Source organism: Bos indicus x Bos taurus, chromosome 21 (genome assembly GCF_003369695.1).
Source record: "Bos indicus x Bos taurus breed Angus x Brahman F1 hybrid chromosome 21, Bos_hybrid_MaternalHap_v2.0, whole genome shotgun sequence".
NCBI lineage: Eukaryota > Metazoa > Chordata > Mammalia > Artiodactyla > Bovidae > Bos > Bos indicus x Bos taurus.
The window spans coordinates 64,512,993-64,524,834 of NC_040096.1; the positions used below are offsets into that span (position 1 = coordinate 64,512,993).

Genomic DNA, 11,842 nt, shown 5'->3' on the forward strand with positions numbered 1-11,842 from the left:
AGATGGGGCTGACCTAAGACTGGAGTCCAGGGGAGGCAGGGTGGCCCCCAGGACCCTCAGAGAAGGCAGCTCCATGGCCCTGCCCGGCGAGAGGCCAGACCTGTTGGTCCCTCTGGCCTGAAGCCAGGGGATGGGTTGCAGCAGCCTCTGCCTCCTCATCCAGGGGTTCCTCCATGCTCTTCCCTGACCCTCCCCACCCCACAGAGCTCCCCTCTAAGTTCACAGCCTGGAGGACATGAACCTATAAGGCGGGGCCTGGGAGGTGGGCACCTCTCACTGACCTCAGCACCCACAGCCTGTGCCACCATCTGTGGCCCTGGCACTTCCCGAAAGTTGTGAGCTGGAGTGGCCCAGCCCCCTGCTAGGCCCTGAGTGACGCTCCTGTTTGTGAGGGTAAGCAGGAGAGGTCCCAGGCCCCATCGCTCCTCTGGGCAGTGCTGGCCTTGGCCGTCAGTCCTCCAGGCAGAGTGCTCCTCCTCCCCAACCTGAAGACCCATCACCCGCTCAGGCTCTGAATGAGGCTGAGGCTGCAGCCTGACTCCTGAGAAGGAGGCTCACAGACTCGTTGCTCTTTCGTTAGTAGTAACAAGGGCAGGTAGCTGACATTGGCTGAACACTTACTGTGCCAGGTGCTGTCCTAAAGGTTTTACATATTAGTCACTCTTCAATCCTTTTATTAACCCTAGGAGGAAGGTGCTGTGGTCACCTTCCCACCCATTTTACAGATGTGGAAGCTGAGGCCCCGGGGCCTGAGTTACTTGCCCAATGTCACATAGCCAATGTTAGAAACCAGGCTTTGGGCCTGGTCATGTGTAGTTGGGGACACGGCCCCAGGGAGGGGCAGAGTTGGGCATGGACTCCCCGTCCAGTGCTCCTCTTATTCTGCTGCCAGCCTCAGCAAGTGGAGGGAGCAATCACAAGTGACCCTGTCCCCCAGGGACTTGGCTCCTGACCTCTGAGTCTTCCAAGGTCTCTGGGGATGGAGGTGGGTCTGGGCCAATGCTCCCCCTACTCTCTAGAGGCCTCTTCCCTCATCCCCTCTAAGCTGGGCTCTAGTCAGCAGCTAGAGTGATCTCTCAGAACCTTCCCAGAGAGGGCCTGCCTCCGCCCAGCGTCACACAGCTCAGTCTGGAGCCCTCGGAGTCACCGCTGCAGGGATGTCCCAGGTGTGGCCCAGAGCCGAAGACTGCATCCTGGGTGTCAGCCTAAGGTAACAGTACTCCAGGTCCCCGGTTGGCCTCATTCATTCCCTGTTTACCTGCATCCCTCCAGCAAGCCCCTCCGGGCAGGGCCCTGGTGACCACCTTTCTCCTCTGATGAGGAAGTGCCCATTGCCCCCAGGTGCTGGACAGCTAGAGTCAGTGGCTGAAGGCCACCGAGATACGGGGCCATTTCCAGCTCTGTAAGGCATTTCTGTGTTTCCACTTTGCAAATGCTCGGCTTGGAGACAATGCCCGAGATACTAGATACTCTCTAGTCACAGCCTTGACTGTGTGACCTTAGGAAGTCATTGTTGGAAGAAAAAAAATGAGACAATCTTTACAGACATGCCCAGGCTGTTCCATGTTGCTTTCTCGATGGAAAACTCAGTAGTAGGTTGGTGGTGTTCACACCTACTAGTCAGCTGCACAAGACAGGGTGGGGAGGGGTATGCCACGTGGAGAGACCAGCGTGAGAATGATCCAGTGGCATATCCTTAACATGGGGGGAAGACGAGCCCCTTCAGCTCACATGGAGAACCCACATCTTCCTGTGGGAGCATCCGTCAGCTCATGCCCTACTGAGGACTAGCCTCAGGTGTGCAGGATCATTTAATCCTCACATTTACTCCATGTGGTACCCCTGACACTTGGAAGAAAAAAATGTTGCCTACCATTCCAGGTAAACAAGGAATGTTGCCCGCCATCAAGCCTTCAGCCACTGCAGCCACCCCTACGGTGTGCCATGAGGGATTTTCAAGCTGGAGAAAAACTGGACACTGGCCTTATATAGTTAAGATGCGTTTGTTGCTGTTCAGTCGCTAAGTTGTGTTTGACTCTTTGCAGTCCCATGGGCTGCAGCCTGCCAGGATCCCCGTTCCTCACTATCTCCTAGAGTTTGCCCAAGTTCATGGGCAAGGTTGCTCAGGATGCCTATCTGAGGAATAACTTCAGTGAGCCCAGACTCTTGCGTGTCCAGCACTAAAATCATTAACTTGAGGTGTCTGTTTTTTATGGTTAGCAGTCATCTTTTGATGTTCGACTACATGTTTTTTATTTTTGCAAAAACTCATATATATTAATATATGGTGGTAGTGGTTGTTTTTGCCAAGTCATGTCCGACTCCGTGGACTGTAGCCTGCCAGGCTCCACTGTCCATGGATTTCGCAGGCAAGAATACTGGAGTGGGTAGCCATTTCCTTCTCCAGAGGATCGTCTCAACCCAGGGATTGAGCTCACCTCTATATTTACGGGGTTTCCCAGGTGGCGCTAGTATTAAAGAACCTGCCTGCCAACATAGGAGACATTATATATCTATCTATAGTAGTAGTGCTTAGTCACTCAGTCATGTTTGACTCTTTGTGACCCCATGGACTGTAGTCCACCAGGCTCCTCTGTTCATGGAGATTCTCCAGGCAGGAATACTGGAGTGGGTTGCCATGCCCTCCTCCAGGGCATCTTCCCAACCCAGGGATCGAACCTGGGTCTCCCACATTGCAGGTGGATTCTTTACCGGCTGAGCCACCAGGGAATATATCTTTCTCCTCCCTTACTTCTTTGGAACAGTTCCTCAGGGCTATCTGAGAGGTAATCTCAGGCTTTAGTCCTCAGTAATGTCCCCAAATCAAACGTAACTCCCAGCTTTTAGGTTGTACATTTCTCTCACGGTCAGCCATCCCTAACCAGGTGATCTCCAGGGTGGCTGTGTAACTGGGTCCCAGTTCAGAGAGGAAGTGGACTTTGAGCCAAGGAGCCTGCTCTTTCTTGTTCCCTGGGCTACCGCTGGACCTGTGCCCTGCCAGACCACTCAAGTGGAAGCAGCCACTTCAGAGCCATTTCCTCTGCCTGCACCTCCCTCAGTGATTCCTGCTGGGAAACCACTTCCGGTATGGAAGCCACATGGCCAGTGTCCACCACAGTGGGTAGCATTTGTCCAGACCTTTCCAGAGAAGGGCCGGGTGGTTGGCCACGTGCTTCCAGGCGGTGCCCTCTGCTGGGGACTCCCAGGCAAAGGGCCTCCCACCTGAGCCTCAGTGTTTGGTCCCAACACTCTCTCCTGCTCCCAGGAGAGCTGGGAGGATCAGAGGAGATGGTGAAAGGACAGAGCCAGAGGTCACTGGTGTTGACCTATGCACCCACTTCTCTTCCTTCCTTAGTTGGACAGGCTCGCACTCACAAATGTACCCTGAGGCTGTTCCATGGCCGCCGTGCACTGTGGCCAGAGCAGGTTAAGATCTGACCCTGGCTTCCCAGTTGGCGCTAGTGGTAAAGAATCTGCCTGCCACTGCAGGAGATGAAAGAGACATGGGTTCAATCCCTGCGTTTCAAAGATCCCTTGGAGAAGGAAATGGCAACCTGCTCCAATATTCTTGTCTGGAAAATTCCATGGACAGGGAAGTCTGGTGGACTGTAGTCCAGGGGGTCGAAAAGAGTCACACACAACCGAGCACACACACTGCCCTCAAGGAACAATTGTCTGGCGTCCTACCTTCAGATGGCCCCGACCCCTGGAAGTTTCGCAATCTAGAAGGATTTGTCTGCTCTCCCTGCCTGCCTCTCCCCTGCTCCACAGGGCCGGCCGGTGCGTGCCTGTGGCTGCTTCTCGCTACCACATGCAGCATCTCCCAGCCCTAGGGAGAGGCTGGTGCAGTCTGAGCTGGGATGGACGTCCAGCTTGCAGTGGGGGTGGGGGGTCTCCTCTGTGCTTGACCCAGCTCTTAAACCTTGGCTCTCTCTGGCACCCTGTATCCCACACCCGTGAACACTCATGCCCGTGATGGGGCCTGTCCCCAGCTGTACCTGGGAAGGAGCTATACAGGCTTTCTCTATTTTTCCCAAATCTCTCAGGATTCTGGCCCACAAGTGGGGCCGGGGAGTGTCCTTTTCTCAGAAACCCAGCAACATGTAAACTCTTTGGACGCCTCCGCCCTGGACTGGAGGATCTCTATCTGGATGAGAACGGGGGTGGGGGTGGGGGGTGGGGAGGCACACCTGGCCCTTTCCATCTACTCCTTTTATCCTGGGTCACTCCTGAGTATAAAAATTGGGAGCTAAAAAGCCCCAGACGGAAGAGCTGGGCTCTTCTTGGATCATACCTGGACGGGTAAGAAGAAACAGGTTATAAAAGGGAAGGAGGTCTTGGTTATTAGTTCAAAGATACCCTTTGGCCACCCTGGGCACACTTCCCGTTTTCCGCTTGCCTGAGACTTTTCGCACGCAGATTTTCAACCACTCCAACTCTAGCTCCTTCGGACCTGGATCAACGCCTGGGACATTGCACCCGCAGTCCCCCACTGGGGCTTCCCCTTGGTCTGGGTGGCAGCCTCGGGTCCAGCCGTGTGCTCTTCGCTCGCAGACACAGGCCTCCCTGTGTGCCCAGGGTCCTTTTCACCTGCCCCGTGAAGGGGACACCCGTTTTGGAGGTTGGGGCTTCCAGAGAGAAGTCTGGGAACAGTCGGTGTAATACAGAAATTTGGAGGCTGGGATGGGGTTTCCAGGAAGGTTTAGGGAGAAAAGAAGGGGCCTGGGACTGCGCGCGTGAAAAGGCCATTATTCGCCAAGGAGGGTGGACAAGACAGCAGGATTTAGCGCCGCCGCCAGGGCAGTAAGAGAGGAGGAATTAAGGTTGCCAGGGACAACGCGTTCTGGGCGGAGCTGCTGTTGGGGTGGAGCTTGAGGGGTATGGGCGGAGCCTGGGAGGCGGGGAGAGGGCGGGGCTGAAGGGGTCTGAGCCAGAAGCCTAGTTTTGATTGGTGAAGATCACGTGCTCTGGGCGTGGCCTAGGAACTGGGCGGGGCACTATTGCTGTTGGGGCGGAGCTTAAGCGTGGGCGGGGCAAATCTGGGGCCGGCCCCGAGAGATGGAGCCGGAGGCGGAGACGTGGTTGGCGGGGACCAAACGCCCTGGGAGGGGTCGGAACTGGCGGGGGTGGAGCCGAGCGGGTGGGGGCGGTGCTGGGTCGCGCCGGGCCTGGGGCCGAGGCGGCGCGCGGCTCTGACAGCTGAGTCGGCTCGCGGCCTCCCGCCCCCTCCATGCCCGGCCCCGACCCCGACCCCGGCCAGGCCGGCCCGGGAGCCATGAGCCCCGGGCTGCTGATGCTGCTTGGCAGCGCCGTCCTGGTCGTCTTCGGCCTCTGCTGCACCTTCGTGCACCGCGCTCGCAGCCGCTACGAGCACATCCCCGGGCCGCCGCGGCCCAGGTGAGCGGGGGGGTGGGGGCGGGGGCCTGGATGGGGCGCTGGAATGGGGGGATCGGGGACCCGCGTCCAAGCTGGCATCCGGGCTGGGGGTCCAACCTTGCCACCGCGCGCGGCCGCTTGGAAACGGCGGCCAGGAGAGGGGCGCTAACTATTCTTAGTAACAAATTACTCACAGCCGCAGCAGCTGCTCGGCGCCCACCGCGCTCTGCTGGGCCCCGACAACGTGATGGTAGCGACAACCCTGTTAGGTAGGCGCTATTACCCCATCGTTCAGACGAGGAGACTGAGGCGCGCAGAGGCAAAGTCACCTGCCCAAGGTCACACAGTTGGTAAGCCTAGATTTAAACCCGGGTCAGCCTGGCTCTTAAAGTGGGCGCTCTTAACTTTGGGACTTGGATGAGGTCACTCAACCTGGATTGGGGTACACTGTACTCTGGTCACATTACCCCCTCTTTTTTTTCTCCCCTATTTCTGTCCTGGTATCTCCTTTTTGTCTTCTCCTTAGCACTTCCATTCCATCCTCCACTCTCACCCCCATTCACGTTCCCTCCCCCCTCCCCACCAGAAGCTTACCTTTCCAAAGCTCAAATCAAACGTGTTGTTTCTTTGCTCCAGAAGCTTCCCATCACTTTAGAACTAAATCTAAATCTAAATCAAGTCCATTCTGTAGCCAGCAAGGTCCCTGCTGAGCTCTCAGAACCTGCTCTCCACTCTTCTCTCCCCTTGCTTGCTCACTGCTGTCCCCAGTCTTTCTGCACCCACCCACCCCAGCTGCATCCCTCCTCCAGGGTCCTCCTGTTCCCCAAGCCCACCTCCTAGCTCCAAACTCCTCAATGGGGCCTCACCCCCGACCTTACCTCCTTTTCACCTGTTGGCTGGTCACCTGTTGACTGTCTCCCCCCTTTAGAATGTGAGCCCTGGGAGGGCAGGGATCCTGTGTGTTCACATGTGTATCCCCAGCGCCTGGCGCTTTGCGGATGCTCAATAAATATTGTTGACTGAATAAATAAACCATGGTATTAGAACACCCTTTGTAAAACCTCAGGACACCAACATTCTGGGAGGCACCCACCTCCAGTGCAAGCCGGATGCCCTGCCACGAGAAGCCTGAGCCCTGTTTGGTGGGTTCAGGAAGAATCTCTGTGACTGGGGACGTAGGGAGGCAACCGTTCCCCCTGGCGCCTTCGTCCTCCCAGGTGCCCTCTCCCAGCCTTTTCCCTTACTTCACAGCTGTGTTTTCCCCTCCTTCTAGATGGTTCTTCCCCAGCCTTCTAGGCTTGGTTTAAATGCCAACTGTTCAGGGAGGCCCTACCTGCTCCCACACCCAAATACATTATGATCATTTTATAAAGTCACCCAAATGGTGCAACCTCTAAAGTGTCTGTCCCTCCCATGGGCCTGTGTCTGTCTTGTTCACTGCTGTGTCCCTGACACCTAGCTCAGCAGCACCTGGTCCATGCGCAGTAGACCCTGGATAAACTCTGATTCAAGGTGGATGGTAAAAGTCTCTTGCCAGTTTGGTTAGGTACACTGTTACCCTTTCAAGTTTTCAAATCAGCCATCAAAAGCTTGGAACTGTGAATTTTGCACTCATTCAGATAGGCCTTCTCCTGACTCGACCTTCTTGTAAACCCAAGTGCTTCAAACACTGCAGGCCTGGGCCAGTCTCTGTGTCTTGAGAAGACAGAACTTAAATCAAGCCCCTTTCTGCTACTCTCCCCCCATCAATTTTTTGAAACTGCATTTAAAAAAATAAAATTAGGTATGTGTAACATGTACCCCCTTTAAAGTGTACAATGCAGTGCTTCTTAGTATAGTGACAGTTATGCAACCACCACTCCAGCTCCAGACATTTTCATCATCACAGAAAGAAACCCCATCCCTGTTAGCTGTCACTCCTCAGCCCCCAGAACTCGCTGACAACCACTCATTTGCCTTCTGTCTCCATAGATCTGCCTGTTTTGGACATTTCATATAAATGGACTCATACAGTGTGTGACCTTTGTGTCTGGCTTCTTTAGCTTAGCAGAATGCTTTCCAGGGTCATCCATGTAGTAGCGTGCGTGCGTGTTTCTTTCCCTTTTATGCCTGGATTCTCCCCGAGATCTTCCACTGCAGAACTGACATGTGACCTACAGGGATGCGGGTGGGTGGGTGGAGGAGTTAGGGTCTTTATATGATGTGAATATAATGTGGGTTGGGGTCTTTATTCTAATGAGGTCAACTGAACAGTGCATGTGCAAAAGGCTTTGGATTAAAAATTGGTTGCTGGTCAAATACAAAACTGCACTAAAGGAAAGTTCTGGAACCTCTTTTTAGTACAAATCAGATGCTTTGGCATTCAAAGTTTGGGTCCCTAAGCCGTGACTGGCAACATCACTGTTGACAAGAAATCTACGTGTGTACTGAGTTTCCAGTAGTGGCATTCACCCCTTGTGCTCTGGGGCTCTGCCAGCCTGCAGGCAGGGAACCCTCTTCCCTGCAAGAGGCAGCGGCTGTGCTCTCCCAGCCCCACTCTTCATCCGCTTTATTCTCAGGAGTCACCAGGTTGCCCCTGCTCCATGACGCCCTCCCTGACTGCCCCACTTCTGTGTGCTCATTACAAACAACACCCTACTGCAACAATCCATGTGACATCTGGAAACAGGGACCTCATCTTCAGATCCCACACAGACACTGTAGCTTCTGTATTGCCACTACTCTGAACTTCCTTATCAGCCCTGCAGCCTCCCACCCGCCCCCCAACCCAATGTGGGATGACTGTAAACTTGACAGTGAAAAGTCTCTCTCTCAGGTTTTATTTTGTAATTTTTTTTTTTTTTCAAAACTCCTAGGCAGCATTGCTTCTCTCTGCCCTCTCCTACTTTCCAAGGTGCCAGGCGTGGGGGCGGTCTGACAGTTGCTGGAGGGTTCCCCGCAAAGGTGGAGACCCATGGCTGGCTCTGTTGTGGGGGGTGGATCCAGTGGACTTGGGGTGCCCAGCTGAGCACTCACCCCACCCCCATCCCTCTGGCACGAGGCAAATTCATGGCCCCTCACCCTCACTTCCAGTGGGTGGCCCACCCCTGAACCATTTCGTGGGCCGCCTGCACCCCTCTGGGTGGCCTCACAGTGGGCCCTCCAGATAACTTCTGCCCCAGTAACTGTCCCACACTTTCTCTGCCCACTGGAAACCTCAGATTCCCACGGTGCCCATCACGGGATTATCAGAAACTCGGCTTGCTGGGCACCAGGCAGGGGAGGGGCATTTTTGCCCGCCCCTCCCTCCCTCTCTGGGCTGCTCTGCCATATGCCGTCTGCTACCAGAGGCACACCAGGTGGGCTTCTGTCTGCCCCTCCCGGTGCCAGGAGTCTCCCTCACCTCTTTCCTTCATCCTCACCGGCTTTCCTCACCTCTTTCCTTCATCCTCACTGGCTTCTTTCTAACGCCTCGTCTCAGCGCTGCGTCTTCGCCTCCCCAGCGCCCCCTGTAGGAACAAGGAGAAACGGGCCTTAGATGCCTTTCTTGCCTGGCCGTGGGGACCCCGCGCCACTCCATGCCTTTTACCTTCTTGAGGTGTCGCTCGTCTTCCTGCCCAGGTGGCTTTGGACTCTGCTGCTTAGGATACTCTCAGACAGGTCTGGGGAGGTGAGGAGGGTCTAGACTCTGTTCTCACTCAGGGGACTCAAAGCTGAAAGCATTCTCCCCAAACATGCAACTTTGGGGAGTGTCCAGAAATGCTGGATTATTCTGGAAATGAAGCCAGTCATGTGTGATGTCCACAGTCCATCTTGCTGCAGGTGGCATGGTGTAAGTTCAAACCCACTCACCTCGAGTGGGTTCGGCGGCCCGCTGAAGTCCCTTCCGCCCAGCCACTGGCATGAAGTCCTACAGCCCTGCATCTCTCTCCACCAGCCAGCACACACTTAGCCTTTATTCTCGCCTCCTACTTCCCTGAGCAAATGAGCAGCCTGACCGAACTTCTTTCCAGGGTTCTGCCGTCACAGCGGCCCCCTTCCCTGCACCTTCTTCGCTGGGACCTCCATGCTCCTGGCCAAGGACGCCCTCCTCCTCCACCGTTCAGCAACCGCTGCATTGTCCCCCTCTCTTCTCTCCTCACTCTTCCTTCTCTTCTGCATCGTTCCTATTTTTATACAATAGGCTGTAAAACAAACCTCTTCCTCCTCATTCCCTCCAGCTGCCACCCCCCCTCCATCCTGGCTTTGCACCCCCGCGGCAACACCCCCTCCAAAGCCTGCCTGTTTTGGGCCCCCTGTTCGCTCCTCCCCTTCTCTCTAGAATCCCCCACCTCTCTACCAATGGGTTTTGGTCCAGGCCCCAGAGACCTCCATGGAGCTGGGCAGCTTGGTTAGTGCTTGGTGCCGATCTTGCCTGGCTCCTCAGCAGCCCGGGACAGGGCCTGTCCCTTCCTACCTCTTGGAGTTTATCTTCACAGGTTTCCCCGCTCTGTCTCTGGCCTCCCCACCTGGCAACTCCTGCCCAGTCTCCCTGGCTGGTTGTCCCCTTCCTACCTGTCCCCCAACAGCGGCTCACTCTTGGGGCCTTTTCTCTGTCTGCACCCACCGCTTGTGGCCTACCCATCTGTAAGCCCCACTTCTTTGCTGAGGACTCACACTGATATCTCTAGCCAGGAGCTCTTCGCTCAACTGCAGTCTCAGGGGACTGCCTGCCTGCTTCCCTTCCACGTGAGATGGGCAGCGCACACCTAGCAGCTCCAAGGCTGGCTCCCAGTGTCATCCGCTTGTCTCAGGCTGGTTGCCAGATGCCCATCCTGAGACGAGAATTGACATGTAAGCAGTCTGGGGAAGGTGATCCTGGTGGGGCTGGAGAGAGAAGGTCAGAAGCCTAATAAAGCAAGTTACCTCTGGGGGCAACTGAGAGGCAACCCCCCTGGGGAACTCTGGGACCCGGTGGTCCCTGCCTGGAGGTGGAGGGAGAGGGGATCACTGATGGAGGGCTGGTCTAGGGGCTGTTGGGCTGGGATTTCCAGCCTGCCCCTCCCGCAGGCAGAGCCAAGAGAGCACAGAGCAGGGTCTCGGGTGCTGGCCTTCGGAAGCCCCACCTGCAAGGACAAGGGCCGGGGCGGGCATGCAGTGTTTGCTGTGGCCAGCAGCTCCCCTGTCTCAGGCCTCCTCACCTTGGTGAATGGCAGCTCCAGCCAGCCTCCCAGTGGCCAGGCCAAAAGCCCCAGGGTCATCCCTGACCCCTGTCTCACGGCCCAGGTCCAGTCCATCAGCAGGTCCCCTTGGCTCCACCCACCTCCATGCATTCAGCGTCTGACATCTCATCTCCACTTACAGCCCCTCGCTGGTGCCCCTGCCTCCACCTCTGCCTGCCCTGCTTACTCTCCGCCTTGTAGCAGTGAGGACGGTTCGTTTAACACCCAAGCCAGATCCCGTCTCTGGTTCTGCTCAAAACCCTCCTGTGGCCTCCACCTCAACAAGGTCGAAGCAAAAGTTTGGATGACAGTCCACAGAGCCGCACACGATCTGAACCCCATCCTTGGCAATCCCGTCCTGTACCACTTTCCCTCAAGCATTCTGCTCCAGCCACACCACCTCCTCACTGTTCCTTGAACTCGGCAAGCATGCTCCTGCCTCAGGGCCTTTGCACCTACTATTCCCTTTGCCTGACGTGCTCTTCCCCCAGGTACCTGTGTGGCTGAGTTCCTCACTCCTTGCAGCTCACATGTCACCTTCTTAAAGTGATGTTGCCTGTTTAAAATAACCCTCCTACATCCATCCCCAGCTCTCTTTATTTCCCCCAACTCTGATTTTTCTCCCACCTGACTTCCTGTTTACTTACTTGTTTATTCATTCTGTCTCCCCCACCAGAAGAAGGTGAGTTCCATGACCCAGAAAACCCCAACTGCAGTTTTATTGTCACCCATTCTGGAAGCTATAGTAAGTGAGCTTGGCAGGAATAAAGTTAAACAGGAGACAGGAAATCACCAGTACCTTGAAATGTGCCTAAAGCAACACCAAACAGGCTTGTTTACAATCTGTTTATCACACTGCTGAGCTAGGATGCCCAAAATATGCCCTAATGAGAAGGGCTGCAGGACACCCAGGTACCAGCCATGCACCTAGGGCCAGGTGACTTCCTTTTCTGAGGCTCAGTCGCCCTGCCTGTTAACTGGCTTAGTAACAGACCTGCTTCCAGAAGGTGCGAGGAGTTCAGATGGAGTCAGGCTCAGCATGGTGCCCGGCATTTAATAAATGTTCAGTGAATGTCTCAGGTTATTCCCCACAGTGGTTCAGTTGTTCAGTCGTGTCTGACTCTTTGAGACCCCATGGACTACAGCATGCCAGGCTTCTCTGTCCTTCATTATCTCCCAGAGTTTGCTCAGATTCATGTGCATTGAGTCAGTGATGCTATCCAACCATCTCATCCCCTGCCGCCCTCTTCTCCTTTTACCTTCAGTCTTTCCCAGCATCAGGGTCT

General features: G+C 55.4%; 1 protein-coding gene across 1 annotated transcript in view; it reads left to right on the top strand.

Moving 5' to 3' along the window:
* The first annotated feature begins 5,150 nt into the window (after window positions 1-5,150).
* Window positions 5,151-11,842, top strand: part of LOC113879479 (cholesterol 24-hydroxylase) — a 28,545-nt gene continuing 21,853 nt past the window's right edge. The window contains exon 1 of the mRNA XM_027520959.1: window positions 5,151-5,397. Within this exon, the coding sequence (XP_027376760.1) occupies window positions 5,231-5,397 (167 nt within the window). The 5' untranslated portion in view covers window positions 5,151-5,230. The remainder of the gene's footprint in view (window positions 5,398-11,842) is intronic.